The sequence below is a fragment of the Microcaecilia unicolor genome, chromosome 1 (genome assembly GCF_901765095.1).
Source record: "Microcaecilia unicolor chromosome 1, aMicUni1.1, whole genome shotgun sequence".
NCBI lineage: Eukaryota > Metazoa > Chordata > Amphibia > Gymnophiona > Siphonopidae > Microcaecilia > Microcaecilia unicolor.
The window spans coordinates 232080673-232102787 of NC_044031.1; the positions used below are offsets into that span (position 1 = coordinate 232080673).

At 42.0% G+C, this 22115-nt stretch overlaps 1 protein-coding gene across 1 annotated transcript in view; it reads right to left on the reverse strand.

The window, feature by feature from the left end:
* The window catches only part of MOCOS (molybdenum cofactor sulfurase), a 482379-nt gene that overhangs the window by 234613 nt on the left and 225651 nt on the right, over positions 1-22115 (reverse strand). The window contains exon 5 of the mRNA XM_030204697.1: positions 6300-6376. Within this exon, the coding sequence (XP_030060557.1) occupies positions 6300-6376 (77 nt within the window). The remainder of the gene's footprint in view (positions 1-6299; positions 6377-22115) is intronic.

Below are 22115 nucleotides of genomic sequence, written 5' to 3' on the forward strand. Positions count from 1 at the left end.
CCCTCCAGGATTAGCAAAAAATATATACTGTACCCAACTGTACAGCACTACAATAGCCCTTATGCCTGCAGGTGTCACCTATATATGGGTTCAATAGATATTTTGGGGTTTTTGGGGTGCTTGCACTTTCCACCACAAGTGTAACAGAGTGGGATATAGATCTGGGTTCCCTTCTCTACAGTGCACTTCACTGACCACTAGGCTACTCCAGGGACCTGCTTGCTTCTCTAAGAGGAGTGACCATTACATCTGAAGCTGTCATAAAGCCTGGTATGTACTGTCACTTTCACCTCTTGGGGGTGGGGGGGGGGGGGTGGGAGGAGATCAGTGACCACTGGGGAATTAAGGGAGAGTCATGCCTTTATCCTTCCAGCGGACATCTGGTCAATTTGGGCACTTTTTTGTCACTTAGTTGTTATTGAAACAAATCTAGCCAAAAATTCCTTTTTTTTTGTTTTTGCCCTGGATGTTTATACAATGTTTCATTACTGCAGAAAAACATCCAAATCATAAGCCTGCTCTAGTCCTGTCCAAAACATGACTCCAACAAACCCCCTTGAGATTGAGATGAACTGCATAGAAAAATGTCTTAAAAATGAGTTTTGAAAATAATGATTTGGATGTTTTCACTTAAAAGATGTCCATCTGCCATTTTGTGCCATTTTCTGGATGTTTTTCAGTTTCGAAAATGAGCCCCTAAAGGTGTTACCTCTAGTTCAATCAAAGCTAAAGTGTCAGCAAATGCAGATGATGTGCTTTTTTACACATCACCTTGTTCCATTTCTACCATTCTGGCCATCATGCCCAATTACTCACTATCATCTGGTTATAAACTGAAACTCTACCAAAACAGAGATAATCCAGCTCATTTTCTAAAGTGATTGCTGGCCATCTTCCGACACAAATCGGAAGATGGCCGGCGATCTCCTGAAACCGGCCAAATCGGTATAATCGAAAGCCGATTTTGGCCGGCATCAACTGCTTTCCGCCGCGGAGCCGGTGAAATTTCAAGGGGGCGTGTCAGTAGGGTAGTGAAGGCGGGACGGGGGCATGCTCACAAGTTGACCGGCTTCGCCCGATAATGGAAAAAAAAAAGCCAGACTTGATGAGCATTTTGCCGGCTTTACTTGGTCCCTTTTTTTTCATGACCAAACTTCTGTCTGTGATTGGCTGAGAGAGACCTGAAGGGGCATAATCATAAGGGAGGGACATCCAAGTAAGTGGAGCTGTGGCCAAGTGGTTAGAGCACCGGCCTTGTAATCTAGAGGTGGCCAAATCCCACTGGTACTACTGAAAAAGCTGAGCAAAAATAGTTTTGATTTAGGACGTCCCTGACGAGCACTTGGATTTTTTTTCCACTTTTTTGAAGCCGGCCATCTGTAAACCGGGCGATCTCAACATTTGACCTAAATGTTGAGATTTAGCCGGCCCCAACCGTATTATTGAAAGAAAAGATGGCCGGCCATCTTTTTCGATAATACGGTTGTCACCGCCCCTTTGCGGAGCCGGCCCCGAAGATGGCCGGCCATATAGATGGCCGGCGCCTTTCGATTATGCCCCTCAATGTCACTCAATTGTCTTGAAATAAGATCTGAGATTGAAAAATGTCAATTCAAATGGATGTCTGTCAAATTTAAATACCTGACGACAAAACTTTACATCATGCTGACTTTTTATTGAAAACTGTGCAGGATCTCACCCATAGATAGTCTCCACTTAAATTATCATGGTGAGGTCATCTAGATTCTATTAAAATCATGATTGCACATAAAATCAATTACACCCTTAGTATGCTACCCATCATGTTAGATTTGAAAACATACAAGCCCACTAATAAAATATCATCTGCTTTCTTATGGAACCACAAACCTCTGTGCATAGCGTTAAAAAGTCTGAAAAGTTCCACGGCTAATGGAGGGGTAAACTTTCTGAGCTCTTATGATTATCATATTGCCTTCATCATGAGACAGAGTACTATATGGGTATCTAATTCTGATAATATGGACCAGGGGCGTAGCCAGACTTGACATTTTTTTTTGGGGGGGGGGGGGCAGAGTTAACTTGAGGGACACTAGGCATATAGGTCTGAATAGTGTTTAGGAGTATACCAAATAATGTTTTAGAGTGAACTTTATGATGGGTTTCTAAGTAAACAGTTCTGAGTCAACATAAACCATATTCACAATTATGGAAACTTTGGAAACACTGACATTTTTAAATCTCTTACTTCAGTCATTCACAGAACACAGACCAGACCTCACCAATTACAGAATAAAGGACCAAAAATTAGAAAATGAAACACTACGAAATCACATTCTCTATAAGCAGTACAGAACAGGAGAAATAAAAATTAAAAAAAGCATTAACTACTGTAGGAAGCAAAATGCAAGATCACTTTCTACCCTAAAATAAAAACCATAATTAAATTATCTGGATACCCATGAAATGTTAAAAACATGTGGGACACAGTGGGCCCGATATTCAGACCATCCCTGGCTGGTTAAATAGCACTGAATATCGACCAGCGTGTCTCCAGCCACAATGTATTCTGCAAAGACGTGACATGTACAGTAGGCAGGTATTTGTGAATAGACAGCATACTAGCATATACGCGTGCAAATGGACACAAGTCCCTTGCCACACCTACTGTTGTACCCTTCATTGCCCCATCCCTCTATAACCAACAGCTTGCACTAAGATTGCCATCTCAAAAGAAAAAAACTGCCACATGTATATGCTCTATGATTACTTCACAAACTACAAAACAGAAATAGAGCTCTAGTAACCAAATCCTGCAAACAACAAAGCACATTCCACAACAAGAAAAAACAGTGAACTATCCAACATGATACAATAAAACCTTTTACAGAGAACATACCCAAAGAATCATTCCCTCCCGTACTCCCCCCGCCCTTTAAACCCACCCAACTCAAAAAAGTAAAGTCATAAACAACACAGTTTATTCTACATTGTTTAACCACCCTTAGGTTTTGCCTTGGGGTTTAACAAGCAATACCATCTGCATGTAAGGTCTAGATAAACAAATCCAAACTATGTTCAAGGTATATGCCCTAAATATGTAATACTTGGTAGCAATAATGAAAGTGATGGAATATTGACATAGCAGGCAGCCAACAGATTTATTTTCCACTGAAAATAATTAACTTTGTATGAACTCTGCAGCTAATACTGTGCTGCTTGCTATTTTGTATTTTGGGGGTGTATTGTTTACCTGAATAATAAAATCACATTTGCAAATATTTTTCTGCCACTGCTTTAATTAACAAAAGCACATGATTTACCACTGGATAACATTCATACATGTCACCTGACAAAACGGAGAAGACAGTTCTGTTTGAGAAGCTTCTTATCACAGATTGCACTATTTCAAAACAAGAAACCCAAGAAAGTGAAGCTGCTGGGCTAGCTGGATTTGAGACATGGGCGTCTATAAAATTTTCATACAATACATATTTCAATGAAAAATAAGGTCAACACTCCTCAGTTAGACAGGCTTTGTATTTCCTTATGCACAGAACTCCCTACAAATTCTCTAAATTGTCCAGCACAAAGGGTTGCAGTTGTTGGTCATGTGGTAGATCTGTTGGCACCTTAATACATATGCTATATCAATGTGATTTACCTTAAAGGATTCTGGGAAAGCATTTGGAACATTACAAGTGAATTATTGGATATTGTTGAACCCTTTACATGTAAGGTATTGATTCTCGGCTCTCTCGGTTTATGTTCCTACCATTACAGACAGCAAAGCGAAATTATTTAGAATGTTGCTGGCTTTGGCTTTAATGCTAGCTGTAATGCTAGAAAGACCCAGCCAAATTGGAATTTATTACTTGGTGGAATGTGGTCTGTCTAACCGCTAAATACAAGCGAATAGCAGCTGAGAAATTGAAGGCCCTGAAATCTTTTGAGAGAACTTGGGCTCCTTTATTGGATTATTGTCATTTGCCTTGATAACTTTATGGTTTTATCATTTTTTCCCATTGATGTCTGATTTTAATTTAAATATGATGTTCCTATACCAAACGTTCTAGTTTTATTTGTTGTTAGGTTTCTATATTTGCCTGAGTGTAGCAGGCACTCTTTTTTGTGATTTCTGTTTTGAAAGCACTGACATTGCATTAATGTTATTTGTTTTTCATCTTAGAAAGCTCCATAAAAATATTTAAACTAAAAAAAATATAATAATTCTTTGACTGATTTGATTGGGTCCTATGGCATTGGTTATCATCTATATGCTAAATGACATAAATGTGACCATAAGTAGCCATTGGGCCTTAGTGGTCTATGACTTCTGAAATAATGATCATTTATGTCTAAGCACTATAATCCCCTAAATTTAATTTTGAATTTAAGGGCCTGATAGTCAGCTGGCAGTGATCAGCGTTTTGCTGACCGCCGCTGGCGTTAAACCTGGAAATTCAATGCCAGGCCATGTCTGGGTACCGGCATTGAATTTCTGGCTAACACACAATCAGTTAAGTGTGATATTCAGCGCTTAACCAGCTATGTGTTATCGCACAAAGATAGGATTGACTGCTGAATATGCTGTATATTGGCGCTTACCAAGCAATGTGCTGACTCTGCCCAGGAACACCCTCAAAATAGCTGGTTTTCAGTTCAGCACTAACTGGTTCTTTTCAGAGGCACTGACCAGTTAAATGGTGCTGAAAATTAGCAGTTTGCCCCAAACAGGCAATTTAACTGGCCAGGGGCCATTTCTGGCTGGTTAAATCGCTTTGAATATCGACCCCTAAATGTTTAGTGCTATTGGATAGAAGTTTACTTTTATAACTGTTGAAAATTCTTAGAGATATCGTTGCCTGTTAATATTTTATATTTATATACTTTAACATCCCAGCTTGGTATTGTATATATTTATAGATAATTTTGGTCTTTAGGCACAAGCAGGTGATTTTGGACATTTCACTTCACATAAATACGTACCGTAATAGACCTTTTTTTTACCTACAACTGGCAATGCTTGCAAATATGTTCTAAATAAATTTTGTCAGGTTGTTTGTCCCCATTTTCAAGTACTGGATAACACACCTTGCTCTCCATGAATACCCCTCCATGGTTTGTTCATATACTTTTGCTTACATCCTAAATCTTAAGATGTCTGACTGTAGATACATATTTCAAAAGTGTGCTCTCATGTATGAAAGAGCACAGCGGGCCCGATATTCGACCAAAAAAAAAAGCTGGGCTACTAAATTTGTGCCTTACCATTCTTAGAAGCATATATTTTTGTTGAAAATCCATTTTAATGTAGGAGTTTAAAAGTTATCTGGCCAATGTTCAGCTGGCAACGGTCAGCATTTTTAAAAAAATGCTGTCGCTGGCTAGAGTAGCCCCAGGCATTCAGTGCCAGGCCATATGTGGGCTCCAGCACTGGGATAATTTTCCCAATGATGGCTGCTGGGGCTTATGCCGGTCTTGGCATTAATCCCCCAATCCTCTTCGTGGTCTCCCCGATAAAGCCCCTCCTTCTCTCTGCCCTCCTTCAGCCTGCCACCAAAGTACCATGAGCTGCGGCAAATGGTTGCAGCATCCCCTTTTTCAGGGAAGCTGCAAGAGGCAGGAGTGAGTGGCATTTGCTCCTGCCCCCAATGACCCCCCTGGACCACCAGAGCCATCAGGTAGGCCTGGGGGGATGCTTACCTCAGCGGCACAAGGAGGGTGTTCTGGGGGATGGGGGCCTTGATCATGGTGGTAGGCTGGGGGGAGGGGAGGGAAGGAGGGGGCTTTGTTGTGGTCTGGGAGGAGTATCAGGGGTTTTTTTTAAGCAACAAGAGTTACATGGGTACCACCTGATATTCAGTGCCACACCTGCATAGCTAAGCAGCTGAGTTTAGGAGAACTTCTGAGCCTCTCCAGCCCATTCAAATCGCTTTGAATACCAGCCGGTATGCTTATAAATGTAGACCTTCCATTCATTTGAATAGATTTATGAGCCTACTGCTGAAAATCAGTGCTAAATTCCTAACTTGTATTCCTCACTCTAAATCTGCCCCTCTTAACATCCATTTTTTATGTCCCTAAATTTAGGCGTTTAATAAAATTTGAGTACAAAGTTATGTACTCAGCCATAGTAAATTTTCAAACAAGCCAGTTTAGGAGCATAATTCTCAAAGTTGAATATCAGGCCCATTATTCTTTTAAACTAATCACATTTTACAAAGCATATGAGGAAAAACTTGTAATAGAATTAGGTAAGACTGTGAAGGTTTTCTGAATTACACACACAGCATAAATAAAGCAAAGCAATGACAGACCTGTAAGTTTCTCCAAAATATCAAACCCATGTTTCAATGCTATGATGTCAAGAAAAGAACATGTACCATCTTCAAACCTGTAAGATAAAACAAGAAATGGAGTTAACTACAGATGACAGTTTGACTGCATTATTTTATCATATCCCATATATATTTTGGGTTATGTAATAAACATATAAGATGATGGCAGAAAAAGGCCAACATCTGTCCAGTTTTTCTGGTCTATGCTGCTAAGGATAAATACAAACTGCCAGCTGTACAAGCTTGATTGCTTACATGACATTACTCCTTATCCAAGTCAGATTTTGTTGTCTTTCTTCTTTGATTCTCCATTAATCCATTCCAACATCTATCAGTCCCTCTACCAACTCACTCCCAAACCCTCCAACAATTCAAGTAACTACCAAGACCAGTGAAGCCACAACCATTCCCACTGGATTTCCCGGCAGTGCCTAGTGTCTGGTTTCTAGAAGGTCTTGGTCTGCTGGTTCTAAGCGGAGGTGTAGCCAGACCTCAATTGGGGGGGGGGGGCATGTTTTGCTCTGCCGTCCCACTGCTCTCAACCCCTGCTGCACCTCACATACCTGGGCTGGTGGGGGTCCCTAAGCCCTACCAGCAGAATCCTTCCTGCAGTGATATTTGATACCGCTTGGCCTGCCCTGCTTTCCTGTCCAATGCGCATGCTCGGTTTTAGTGAAATTGAACATGTGCGAAGCTTGCGCAAGCGCAGTTTCACTAAAACTGAACATGCTCACAGGGGAGGGGGAAAGCAGAACAGGCAGCACAGCGCTGAACTTCTGCTGGCGGGGACTGGGGATCCCCACCAACCGAACGAACAGACCTTGGGGGTCCACCCCCAAAATTGGGGGGGGGGGAGGGGCTCAGGCTCCCAAGGCGCTCTGTGGCTACGCCACTGGCTCCAACCAGGATTTACCTTGGCTATCAGGTTTATTAAGCCTCTCAACCCTGTTCCTATCACTGCTTTCCATGTCTGATCCAGGCAGTCTTAATTCCACTGCAAGTGCTGGGACCAACCTCTAAAGGCAGGTTGTTCAAGTCAGTCAACCAATGACTTAACATTTAAACTCTCTTTCATTACTTACTGAGTTGGGCGTCAGATTATAGAATAGCGCATAGCGCCGGGATCTACGCCCAACTTTGAGCTCACGGATTTACACAAACTGGAACCTGATGTAATCATCGAGTCTAAATTAGGTGTGGATCCCCCGAATTCTATAATACTGTATACATCTTCGGTGAACGTCCCTGACCTGCCCATGCTCCTCCCATGACCACACCCCCTTTTCAGCTGTACACTGAGATTTACATACGCATCTTTATAGAATAGCGCTTAGCAAGATGCATGTGGAAATTCACATTTTTACCAATTAACACAAATAACTGATTGTTAGAGCCCAAGTACTGGCAGTAATAGGCTTGTTATTTTATTAAATTGCATGCAAAAATTGGGCAATTTTGAGCGTCATATATAGAATCCGGGGGTATCTGGATAAACGACTTAGTCAGGCCTATCTGCGGATATTCAGAGGCATTATCTGGACAATTTATTCCACAAAATCTAATGATAGGAAAGCAAATTTCTAAATACTAATGCATAAATTTTTTTTTTACTTATATTGACCATGGATGATTAAAACACCAGACCAATAGAAAATGCCCAGAAACCAAAAGCAATGGAAAAACAAAGAGAAAAAAAAACATTGCTCCCCAAATAAACAGGCTAAAACAATCATGCAGTGACTAATAATCACAACAGTCAATCAAAAGTTTAAGGCCCAAAATTCCAACAATATCTTGAATAAATAACACTGTGCCAAAATGGAACAAAATGAAAACATCTAGGGCTGAAACTTCAGCGTTTTGTTCTAGATCTGTTTTTAGAATGAATAAGGTACAAAAAGGTGCCTTAAATGACCAGATGACCACTAGAAGAAATCAAGGATGACCCCTCTTTACTCTCCCAATGGTCACTGACCCCCCTCCCACCACTAAAAAATATGAATAACAATAGTACTTACCAGCCTCTATGACTGCCTCAGATGTTATAGCCAGGTCTATAAGAGCAGCATGCAGGTTCCTGGGGTAGTCTAGTGGTCAGTGCAGTGCACTGTAGATAGGTGGACCCAGGCCCATACCTCTCCCTACCTGTTACAAGTGGTGGAAACTGAGTCCTCCAAAACTCACCAGAAACCCACTGTATATCCACATATAGGTGACCTTTTCATCAATAAGGGCTATAGTAGTGGTATATATTTGGGGGTGGTGGGTTTTGGAGGGCTCAGCAGACAAGATAAGGGAGCAACGGTGAGATGCGTACATGGGAGCAGGGCTGCCAAGAGACTGAACTGGGCCCGAGGCAGGACCCCCGCCGCTGGGCCCAGGGCAGGGCCGCTGCCGCCCCCCCCCCCCAAAATCGTTGTCCGCTGCCACCCCTCCAATCGCTGCCGCTGCTGACCCCGATCACTGCCGCTGCTGACCCCCCCCCCCCCCAATTGCTGCTGCTGCTGAAATACCTTGGCTGATGGGGATCCTAGGCTCCGCTAGCAGAAGACATCTTCTTCTTCCTCCAGCACTGACTGCCTACCCCTGCGGCTGCTTTTCCTCTCAGGGCATGCTCGGTTTCAAAACCGAGCATGCACGCCTGAAAGGAAAAGCAGCTACTCGGCAATGGGCAGAAGAGCAGTGCTGGAGGAAGCTCTGGGTCCTCCCCAGCCTCCAAGGTGGGACCTGCACCGGAGTTTTTTATCTTCTGCTCTTGTCGGGACGCGATCACTCGGGTCCCGTCAGGAGCATGAGACTAAAAAGGGGGAGAGAGACTTTGGCGCTAGGCCCCCCCTTGGAGGCCAGGGCCCGGGGAATTATGCCCCCTTGCTCCCCATCTCGGCGGCCCTCCATGGGCGCTTTTATATGAAGTCCACACCCCCTTACGGTGCCCAATTGCTGTCCTGGGATGTCCAGGGGACTAGTCTGCTGAAAATGCTAGCCCCTCCTACATTTCAGTGACTTGATTTTCTCTGTTTTTCATTTGTGTTTTTTTTCCCCGAAAATGGCCTGAAAAGATAAACGCACAGAGAACAAAAACTTTTTACAAATGGGATTTTCGGAAAAAAGATAGACGTTTTGCGGTTTTGAAAATGGTCATGTTTTCTAATCGGACTTGAGACCTTTAGTGCAGTGTCCAAAGGCCGAGTTAGACGTCACATCAAAAATACCCCTCCATATGTGTTGGGCATTACGGACTATGAACCATTATTTGATTCAGTGCGGAGTCTTTGATCCCCACTCCTAAAGTATCTTTCTTCTGATTTTTACACCCTTTGGCCAGTCTTTCTTCCCTACATTTTACAAACACTCCTAGGCTAAGTTGAGAATCTAAATTCTTGTTAGGCTATATGCCACTATAAAGTTTAGGGCCCAAATATGGAACTGTGCCCTGAACCTCCAGGTCCATGCAGACATTAGTGTAGATTCAAGAAAGAGTGCCATAAATTAGGCATGAAAATACAGGTGCTAAGCGCCAAATTCGATAATGGAATTGCACGTGAAACTGTCATTATAGAATACAGCATAACAGGCATGGTCATACCTAATGGTGGCAGCAGTGGTGGCCCTACCAATTAGCACCAACTAATGCCACTTAAAGGACTATTATTGCCATCTGGTGCCTAATTGTGCGCAACCAGCACTATTGTATAACTTGCACATCCAAATTTGCGCACTAGTTGGAAATTTGGGTGCACAACTTTATAGAATCCAGGGGAATGACTTCATCGAACAGTAAGCACAATTAACAGATGAAACTCTCTATATATGTTTGGGCCACATATGCCCCAGGCCAGACCCACCCTTTTTTGGCCAGGTGAACTTAATTACTTTTCTGCAGACAAAGAGGGCCGTTTCCCTGATCACATTTACTGTAACCTGGATAACTGGTTACTTACCAGAGTCATTTGTTGGGAAATTTTTTTTCCACAGTAACTCCTTTAGTGTCACAAATTGGTGAATTCCCAGACTGCTCCCTTCCTAAAAGTGTCACTCAGCATCCCTTACCTGTTCAGCATATGTCTGATATGGACGTTGTCTGGTCCTGTTAGAAAGGTTAGAAAGGACTCAAGACCTTCTTCATTTTGTCAACAGAAAAGTTGCAAGGTTTAGTGCACAATAAAGACCTGTAGAATGATTTTACACTTGTGTAGGAATCTGTGGAATTTTCCAGTAACTTTGTGCATAACAAATTCCACCAGTTTCCTCCAATCAAAAGTACAAAAGAGAAGTTGATGATCTCAGTGGTTGCTTTGCAGAAGGTATACTTCAGTGAGCTGCAAGACCATGTCAAAACGCATAGGAAATGGGAGAGTCCCAGCCCCTAATTGCTGAAAGCTGGAGAGTTAGGAGGAGTTTAAGGGCCTGATGCACAAAGCTTACTAAGCTTGGAATGTTTAGTTTAGACCGTATAAGGAAAACAAAATTTCATATATGGTGCATAGCCCTTCCCAGTGCATCCCAGAACGTACTGGGCAGAGGCTGAGCACTGCCACTTTGTTCCGGGTGGGCCCAGAGGCAGGCAGGATGAGATGTTGCTCCAGTGGGGGGTGGGGGGGGGGGGGGGGTTGGGAGGGGGTTGGGTCAGGTTGGGGGGTCTGGAAGCAGTTTGGGGAGGGGTGCAGGGACACTGAGGGGGGTCAGGAAGCAGTCCACTGGACTACCAGGGATTTCATTTATTTATTTGTTACGTTTGTATCCCACATTTTTCCCACCTATTTTCAGGCTCAATGTGGCTTACATGGTACCAGAGAGGCGTTCGCCGACTCCCGTATGAACAAGTACAAAGTGGTGTTGTGATAAGATAAGGTTCATGTGGAACAGGCACATTAGAGAATCGTAGAGCGGAAGAGTTGTGTTATGTCCATTACGTACTTTGGTTTCGTTGTGTTGCAAAGTTCAGGCACTTAAGTTGGATCGTTCTTGTTCTGGATAGGGGGGTTGGGAGGTTGTGCAAGCTGTGAAACACATTTGACAGCTTTGAGTCGGAAACAATGACCGATGCACAAAAGGGGATCCATGCATCTCATTTGCATGCGATCCCCTTTCTGCATTGGTTGCTGTATGCAACTCGGTATTTTTTCCCCGCGGAATCTGTATTTAATGGGTGCTGCTGTGAATCGGCCCCTTAGTCCAGAAGAGAAAGTTAGGAAGCTCCTAACTTTGAATTTTGTCTGTTGGCTTCTGCCTCCCAAGCCCTGACCCACGTAACAAGGAGTGCCCTCTGCAAGATATCTGCAGCCTTTTAGACACAGAAGAAATACAGTAGCGTTGTACTAACCTACTATATTTTTACAGACAAGACTACTACTACTACTACTTATCATTTCTATAGCGCTACTAGATGTACGCAGCGCTGTACACTTGAACATGAAGAGACAGTCCCTGCTCGACAGAGCTTACAATCTAATTAGGACAGACAAACAGGACAAACAAGAGATAAGGGAATATTAAGGTGAGGATGATAAAATAAGGGTTCTGAACAAGTGAATAAGGGCTAGGACTCAGAAGTGTCACATAGACCCAGTGTGTTTTTTCCAGCAAAAAAGGTGCTGGTACTCAAATGCCAGGCCACTTTTCAGAGGTGGGGTGATCACTGAGGGACCCACCCCACAATAGCCAGGTCCCCTGCAACCAGTCACAGAATTTATGACAAGCTCTTTCATTAAAATATAAGGACCATGGGTCAATTTTAGCAGACAATGGAAAAGGTGCAGGTACTCAGTACCCCCTCAAAAAAAAGCCCTGCATAGACCTGTGAGTTTTGCCCATGGTGTGAGTCTGGAAATCAGGGAGCCACCTTATTACCTTTGGGCTGATAGTAGAAGAAGGAGAAGAGAGTACCTGTGTCTCATCTGTGCGGTCCCACCAGGCATCTTTTACTTCCCAACCAAAACAAACAAACAAACAAAAAACTGCAGAGTCTCTGTCAGAGCCCAACCACCAGCTGGGAGAAGAGAACTTCTACAGTTCCTGAACCACAACATTGGCGCTTATTTGAATATCTTTCTGGCCTCCCAATTCCTCAAAGGTGGTAAGAACTAGCATTGCATGGTTGAACAGCTGTAAGTTAATCAATTCCTTGTTAATACTTAGTGATGATTACCTTTGCTGCTGTATAGCTGGAGTGTAATATACTCTGGGGGAGAACTCCACAGTTCTGAAGATAAATGGAAGGATGTGTATAAAGTTTTGGCTGCCCTGCATTTAAACTGCCTCTGCCACAAATGTCCCTGGTTGGTTGACATTTGCCTACTTTTGAAATAAACTATTATTGTAGTTCAGGGCACATTCATCATGTGGTCTGCAATTATTTCATATCCGAGTGACTGTGAATGTGGGGAGCATTGCCTTATTCGGCCCTCTGGGGAATTCCCAGTTCCGGCCTACACCCCTAAAAATAAAGGGGTCCTTTTACTAAGGTGCGCTGAAAATGACCTGCGGTAGTGTAGGCACGGGTTTTGGGTGTGCGCAGAATCACTTTTCAGCGTACCTATAAAAAAAGGGCTTTTTAAAAATTTTTGCCAAAAATGGAAGTGCGGCAAAAAAAATCAAATTTTTCGTGCATCCATTTTGGGTCTGAGACTTTACAGCCAGCCATTGACCTAGCAGTAAAGTCTCACGCGGTAACCGAGCAGTAACGACCTACGTGCGCCAAATGCCACTTGGTGCATGTCCGATACGCAAGGCAGAAAATAAACATGATGTTTTGGCTGCGCGTATTGGACGCGTGCCACAAATGAAATTACAGCAAGAGCCGTGCGGTAATTCCATTTTGCCGCACTTCGGGTGCGCGTAGACGCTTACATGGCTTATTAAAGGGCCCCTCTGTATTGTGCTCCTGGTCTGCTCTCATGTTCCAGAGCGCATGACCACCTACAATGACCTATAGTGGCCAGGGCTTACATTTGCAACAGGCATTTTAACCCTTGGACTAATGACACATATTTTATAAGATAAATCCATGTAAACAGTGAGCACTAAGGGACATCGTTATCAATGTGGGCTACTGTTAAGATGTATTATTTTGTCACTAACTTGTGTTATTTTAGCCAGGTCCAATTTTATACAATGAAACCTAGTTACTAATGGGTTAACAGTAAAATAACGCGTCTCAGCAGTAGCTCATGTTGATTAACTTTACCTCCTAAATTTAAATCTATTCAAATATCTCTCATCTGGTTAAATCAGTATTCAATCCCACCATATAACCTTACTTGCCCATATATCTTCTTATTGTACATGTCTGGATATTCAGACTTTATTCACAGCTTCATTTATCTGGATAGATTTATACAGCTATCTCACCATTCAGTGGCTTACTAAATATTGACCTGACAGTATTAGTGTATGCTTGAATAGTAATTTGAATGCCTCGTAATTGACAGTGCAACTTAATGCTACACTAGGCTATAAATGTAGATCGTAGCAGGACAATAATTAAGAGGTTTGCGACAGACACCTACCCTGTTTTTTTTTTTTAACAGCGGTTCATTTGTGTCTTATCTAGAATGAAACTGCACATTTGCTGGAATGATGTCTGCTTCCCAATGCAATGATGTTAGTACACTTTCCTAGTGGCAGAGTGACTATGAATTTTAATGAACAAAACAGAGTGAATTTGCATGTATTTTTCAGACACTACTGTGCCACAGGGGGTTAGGTTAGCTTCTCACTGTGCTTGAATATGGAAGTTTCACACTGGCAATCTATAGGATTATTATGACAGGCGTACTTTGTTTATATCAAACAACTGATTTGTCGTTTCAGTTCTGAAAATTAATCTGAATTGCACATGCTGATTTTAGATATTAGCAGTCCCCAAACACTTTCTATAGTTTCTGCGAACAGAAACACTTGTAAATGATGTTCCTGAGAACATTGCCATAAGCTGAATTTGCAGAAACACTTTCATGAAATTAGCACAATCTCCTAGCTACGGTTTTGTTATGTAGCTGTTATGCCAATATATTTCTCTCCCACCGTGATCTGTACCTAACGCTAGGCCATATCTTTTGTGGCGGAGCCCTTATCTTGGACAGGTAAAAGTGACTGAAAACAAAGTGCTCTGGATGAAATGTTCCACATTAATTTCAGGTTGGAAAGGGAAGGGTATGTGCTAAAGGGAGGGCAGCTGAAAGAGTTGCACAATAAGGAAGAGCTGATGAGCAGGGAGAGGTTACAACAGGACTGGTCAGTGTATCTGAACTGGTAGAACAAGGACTCAGCATTAAACGAAAGTACCATATATACTCAAATATAAGCTGAGATAACATTTTCCCCCTAAAATGGGGGGAACAATGTTAACTCGAACATAAACCGAGCGGTGTTCCTCCCCCATGGTGACCGGCATTTCTCTCCCTCTTCCCTGTTGTTCCTTCTCCCACAGTGACCAGCATCTCTCCCTCTCCTACCTACCTCCTTCCTGCGGTAAGTGGCAGGTCTCTCTCTTTCTCCCACTTACTCCCTTTGGGAACTGGCAGGCCTTGAGCATGTGCAGACACTCAAGGTCCCAAATGGCCCTGCTTGCAGTTACTTCTGTATCAGCGTCAGTGTCCAGGTTTACCGGTACAGAGAAATGACAGTCACCGGGGGTAGGGGGGGGTGGGGAGGGAGAGCTGTGTCGGTCACTGCAGGGGGATGGGGAAAGGATATATTGTGCCGACTCAACTATTTTTATTTTTATTTGTTACATTGATCTTACCACAACATCACCCTGTATTTGTTCACACCGGAGCCTGCAAAGGCCTCTCTGGTACTATGTAAGCCACATTGAGCCTACAAACAGGTGGGAATATGTGGGATACAAATGTAACAAATAAATAAAATAAAATCCCACTTTAAGTGTTGCTGTTGTCAAGCCCACTTTGTTATCTTCAAGTATTTGTGTTAGGTTCATATCTAAAGTCTCCACAGGCACATCTACTCTATCTCCATGATCTAAATCCTTCTTCTGGAAAAACGGTATATAGTAAAATTTTGATACAGGGGGATGTGACTGTTCGGGAATTTTTAAAGTCTCCTTTAGGTATTTTTTAAATGTAATGAGAGGTAAGATTGAAAGTTGCTTTGGAAAATTTATAAGCCCAAGGGTATTTGAACGTTGATAATTTTCCAATATTTCAATCTTATTTTGCAGGTAAAGATTTTCTTTAATCATATTAACTTGAATCTGCTGACAATTTTGTATAGCCTTGGAATTATTTTCTTTTTTTTCTTTTTTTTTTACCTTTATTTAAAATTTATATATAATCTCAAATACATTGCGAGAGTGAAATCCACATTAATTTTACATAGAATCAGTAATAAATCAAAAGAGAAAAAAAAATCACAGTCTTCGTCCACCAAATGAAGAAATATGATTTCAAGAATTAGAAAACAAAAAGGAAATATAAAGGGAAAAAAAACCCACATCTGCCCCCTCTTTTAGTCAACTTCCAGCCTGCTATTCAGGGAGGGCATATGGCATTCACTTCCATTCTTGCATCTAAAAAATCAATAAGCTGTTTAGAGTCCATGAATTGATATTGTTTACCCTCAAGCACTATACTACAAATACAAGGAAAACACAATACAAAATTTGCTCCCATGGCCTCAACTCTGGGGCACAGGGCTAAAAAAAGCCCTGCGTCTCGTCTGCATCGGCTTAGAGAAATCAGGAAGCACTCTAACTTTTGAGCCCATAAATAGTTTATCTAGATGTGTTAGGGAAAGTCTTAAAACAGCATTCCGGTCTGGTTCCAAGACAAAGGTGACCAACATCGTCATCCTATGGGTAATAAGTTCCAGTGAGTTTTCCAGGAAAGAAGTAAGGTTCATAACTTCTCCCACTACCGGCATGGGGGGGCTCTCCATCCTTCCCCTTAGGGCCCCATATATATTGAGCGCGCGTAATAGGAGGTAGTGATTCCTTCTCCATCCCTAGAATCTCAGTCATATATTTTTTCACCATATCCAAAGGAGAAACTAGTGGAGACTTGGGGAAGTTGAGAAACCTTAGATTAAGTCTTCTAACCTGGTTTTCCAGGTATTCTAGATGTTTATGAAGAAAAGTATTATCTTTAACTAAGGCTATTTCCAAAGTCCTCATTTCTTGTTTCTTAGAATCCAAATTTTCAATCTTTAAGGATTGTTGTGCAGTCTCCTGCGCCTGGATCAGAACGGCTTGTGAAATAATGTTAATATCACTAGTATTCTCTTTTATCATTGTCTGCATGGACAAATGAATGCTGTATACCATATCCCACAGTGACTCTAATGTCACAACGGCAGGTTTAATTATACCACTTACTGGTAGAGGGGAATGAGAAAAGTTCTCCCAACGGGATAGTTTAAAAACAATGTCATGAGGCAATACCTTCAAGGCCTGCGAAGCCGACAAAACTTGTTCCTGAGCCCCGTTTACCTTTGCAATAGACCTCCCCTCAGGCAGCGCTGGTTGCACAACTTCGGTGTCCATTACTGCTTGGGCTATTGCGAAAACCTCATTCCCCAGCTGAAGTGGTGCCGTGCATTCCACGGGGCTCAGGGAAGCCCAGTCTTCGCTCTCTATCGACGTCAACGCGTCGAGAGTTGCAGAAGAAGATGAAGCATTTAGAGGACCCGGCTGCTTCTTCGGAAACTGCAAAGTTGTTTGCTTCATCACCGAAAGGATTCCAGGAGTAGAAGGGATATCCTTCACCTTTCCCCTCCACTTCCCCATCACACTCGACGGGTCTGAGGCCACAAATGGAGCAAAAACTCGCAGCCTCTTCAGGAGCAAACTCAGGTGCGTTTGGTCAGAGCGCCATCTTGGAATCTGCCCACATATCCCTTGGAATTATTTTCAATGTCTTTACCCATAGTTGTAATCCTTTTGTCCAATATTGGTATTTTTTCAGATGTAGAGTGAAACTTTTGATTTAAAGATATAAACTTCTGTGAAAAGGAAATTTCTAGGCCCAGTAGAGCTTCCCATATTGTGTCCAAAGTTATAATCTCAGGTGAGACTAATGAGTTACTTACTTCTTCCATTAAAGGCCTGGTTGAAGAGCCAAACTTTCACCTGCTACCAGAAGTAGAGATAATCTTGTGTTAAGTGCAGCCTTTCAGGCAGTGCATTCCAGAGTGTGGGGGCTACTCCAGAGAAGGCTCGCTTGCGGGTAACACATTGTGTAATGTCTTTTGGAGAGGGTGTGGTTAGTTAAAGTTCTTGGGAGGACCTTAGTGTCCTTGCTGGTGTGTGGAGGATCATCCTATTTTTCAGGTACTCAGGGCCATTTCCTTTCAGGGCCTTGAAGATCAGACATAGAGTTTTAAATTTAGCCCTGTATTGTTCTGGTAGCCAATGAAGTGTTTGCAAAAATGGTGTGATATGGTCATGTCGCTGGCAACCTTCTATGAGTCTTGCTGCTGCATTCTGAATCAACTGGAGCTGGTGCATTGCAGTAATCCAGTCTTGATGTTATCATGGCATGTACAACTGGGTTAAGATTTACCTTCTCGATGTAAGGAGAGAGGCAGCGTAGTTTTCGCAAATAGTAGAAGCAGCTCTTGAAGGTTGCTTGGATTTGAGGAATCAGAGTAAGTGTTGAATCTAACTGTATTCCAAGGTTCCTGACTTGTGATTTGAGGGGGAGTTCATACTTCCCAAAAGGGATTTTGATGTCAGATATGTATCCACTTGTGTTAGGGACTGTCTATTATCATTACAGCTATGACCTTTGGTTCAAGGCCTGACTTTGGTTCAGGATCTAAAATGAGAAAAAAACTTACAGGCCCATGACTCTAACCTGAACTTCAGTGTGATTGCAGAACTCATGATCTGTTGTGCAGCAGAATGAGGAACGGGCGTAAGTGGAAAAACAGAGTAACATCATTTAGCAACATGGTGGTCACAGATGTTTTAGTGAAAAACAGAACAAGATAACTCCTCAGGAAGATGACTTAGTCTTACAGGAACAGCTAGTCTATTATTAAGCTTTTCCAGTAAATACTAACCAACATATTACCATAGCCAATCAGTGTTAACTATGACATAAAAATAGATCCAATAAGGTGTGCTTACTGTCATACGGTATTATCTGTATCCTGAATGGACATATAAAAATGAGTGTACTTCCTATTTCAATGGAGAGAGTCAGTCACAGCCAGTACCTTTAGGCAAGCAGGGCTGCTCTCTCATGAGAAATCAATCAATTGTATCTATATTGACAAGTAATCCTATTGCTTTCTCATAAGTAGCCTTGAGTCTTTTATATCTGCCAATTGGCTTTAGCTGGTAATTTGGGGTGAGGGTGAAAAATACCCTAAAATAAAACATTAGAGACTCAGACCCAGAGAACACCTGCGTGTAGCTGTGGTACTGTACTCCCATAAGCAACTGATTGTACATATACTTGGAGAATAATAAATAAAAGTATTTGATTGCATATATATAATTTGGAGTCTCAGATATAGCAGTACTTTTGTACAGCAATGTTCCATACTCCCAGTGAGATATCACTGATCTGCTAATTGTACAAATACTTGCTAAGAGATAAGGTATCTAATTAAATTTCTAAAGGGATGCAGCCTTGGGTGATTTATTTATTCCTAGGTATTGGTGGGTTAACCACGATATTGGGAGGGGTAAATTTACCCAAAAAAAAAAAATACAGGACCCAGAGAAGCTTGGTTTTACTTCTTTATAGGAAACATTCATGTACAGACTGCTACACATTAACCCCCAGATTCTATACATCACACCAAGATTTCCATACAGAAACCGAGGTGTATTCCATAACAATGCACATAACTTAATTAGTTAACAATCTAATCTGCGTTGATAATTGGATGTTAAGCAACTATCAGAACTAATTGGCATTAATTAGAATTTACGTGTACTACCTGCTAAGCATTTTCTGCAAAGTGGTGTGTGTAAATTCTAATCTGCACTGCCAAAAAGGAGGCGTGACTATGGGCGTGGAATAAGCAGGTTGCAGGCATTCTGGAAAACTACATGCAGAGTTATAGAATACACCTGCTCTGCACCTAACTTAGGGGTCCTTTTGCTAAGGTGTACTGAAAAATGGCCCAAACTGGCCCAAAATCTTTTTTTGGCCTTGTTTTGGTTTCGGATGAAAGGTTATTTTAATTTTCGGCCATGTTTTCAGTTTCAGCAGAAAATGACCATGTGTTTCGTGGTTCGTTCCATTTGTCTCTCGGGCCTTTCTTACAATCTCTGGTGGGTAAGTGCTGTTCTATAAGCATGAATCTATTTCCAGCACATAATTTTTTTGCCATTTTTACAATCCAGTATACACAACTTAGTAAGTCAGACCCACTGCCCAATTTTGTAAAAATTGAAATATAGAGATGGTTAAGTTATCATGAAGAAATGAAAAATGTTTTTTAAAAAGTTGGTATGCTGGGACCGATGACGACTGTTGGTGTGTGTAGCAAATAGCGTGCTGGAAATGCACCAAATCTGAAGATCCTATTGGACTAGATTCTATATATGGTGCCTGAAAAATCGGCATAGAAAATATTTCTGCCTAGGATGCACCTAGATTTAAGTGTGGTTTATAGAATATGGCTAGCGGCCATGTCTGCGTCTAACTCTAGGTGCATCCATTTATGTCAAGTAAAACTTAGTGTAAATAGCAGTGCCTAAGGGGCCCTTTTACAAAGGCACGTAAGAGTCTACATGTGTCCGGTGCACGCCAAATCGGTATTACCGCCTGGCTACCGCGTGCCCTGGGCGGTAATTCTGAATTTGGTGTGTGCTGAAAACATGGTAGAAAATATTTTCAATTTTCTACCACAGGGCGCCTACACAGCGGTAAATGGCAGTTGGTGCATGCTGCATACTTTCCGCCTGGGTAGCACGTGAGACCTTACCTGGGTGGCGGTAAGGTCTCAGGCTGAAAATGGACGCACACTGGTTTTAATTTTGCCTCATGTCCATTTTTCCGCTCATTAAAATAATCCCTTTTTTTCCAGATGTGGTACAATAAGGGTACAATTAAAATAATCCCTTTTTTCCAGATGTGGTACAATAAGGGTACAACTTGCACTAACAACACACACCCACAACTTGCACTAACAACACACACCCACACTGCCGGAGGCCAGTTTTTGGTGCACCATTGTAAAGGGGCCCCTAAGTTAGGCATAGAATAGGTATATTCTATAACCGTGCACATAGATTTTCAGAATGCCCATGGTCCACCTATTCCATGCCCATGGTCACGCCCCCTTTTGGGCAACTCGCATTAGAATTTACACGCACCACTTTACAGAATACACGTACCAAGCTGTGCACCTAAATTCTATTTAATGCCAATTAGTGTCAATAATTGCTTAAGTGGCAATTGTCGGCACTGATTGGCTTGTTAAGTAAATATATTGCACATGCAAATTCAGAGTACAACCAAATTTGTGCGCACAATTTCGGTCATGCTATATAGAATCCATGAAATTATGTATAAATATAAGATGTTTGATTAATGACTGGTGTTGAAGAAATGAAGATATGTAAAAACTGTTATAGATAAATTTAAGTAGGTAGAACAGATTGCTGGGATAATGCTTGAGGTTGTATAAATCTGTCCCTACATTTATAAACAAGTCTAACTGGAATAGATTCATCTTTACAGAACAGCACTTACCCACCAAAGTGACAGTATTCTGTATATTATGTACTCAATTGGCATATAAAGGTGGGCGATGTGTTATAGAACTGCCCTTAGCATTTTGACAAACCCTCCAGCCACTCTTTACTCCCCTCAGACTTAACTGATTGCTGGACTTTTAAGAACTCAGTTATCATTGGAAAGACCTGAAGAATAAGAGAATAAGAGGCATATTTTCAAAGCACTTAGACTCACAAAGTTACATAGAAGGGCATTTTTGATATGCCATCTAAGTCCAGCTGTGGAAATTTTGCACAAAACGTCCAAAATCCGAATAGGAAAGAAGATAATTTTCAAAAAAAAGAAAAACATCTATCTTTTTTTTTCAAAATACCATTTTGAACAAGGTTTTGTGTTTTGTACTTTTTTTTGTTTATTTTTTTTTTCTGGGGGGGGGGGATCACTTAACCCCCCCCCCCACCCAAATGAAAAACAAAGAAAATCAAACCATTGAGATATAGAAGGGGCCAGCATTTTTAGTAGACTGGTCCCCAAGACATCCCAGGAGAGCAAAAAGGCACCCTAGGGGGCACTGCAGTAGACTTCAAATAAATGCTCCCAGGTACACATCTCACCACTGCTCCCTTATCTTGTCTTCTGAGCCCTCCCAAACCCACTACACCCAACTGTACAACACTACATTAGCCCTTATAGGTGAAGGGGGCACATATATATTGGTACAGTGGGTTTCTGGTGAGTTTTGGAGGGCTCACAGTTTCCACCACAACTGTAACAGGTTAATCCACCACAAGTGTAAAAGGTCGGAGGAGATATAGGCCTGGGTCCACCTGTTTGCAGTGCACTGCATCCACCACTAGACTACTCCAGGGACCTGTATCCTGCTCTAATGGACATATGAGCTTGACATAGAGTCTGGTAAATAATGATTATAATTACTTTTTTGGAGGGTGGGAGGTGATCAGTGACCACTGGGGGAGTAAGGAGAGGTCATCCCTGATTCCATCCAGTGGTCATCTTGTCATTTAGGGCACCCTTTTGTGCCTCATTCATTATAAAAACAGGTCAATCTCAAAACTACTTAGTTTTAGTCCTGGACAGTTTTGTTTTGTTCCATTATGGCTGAAAAACGTCCAAGTCT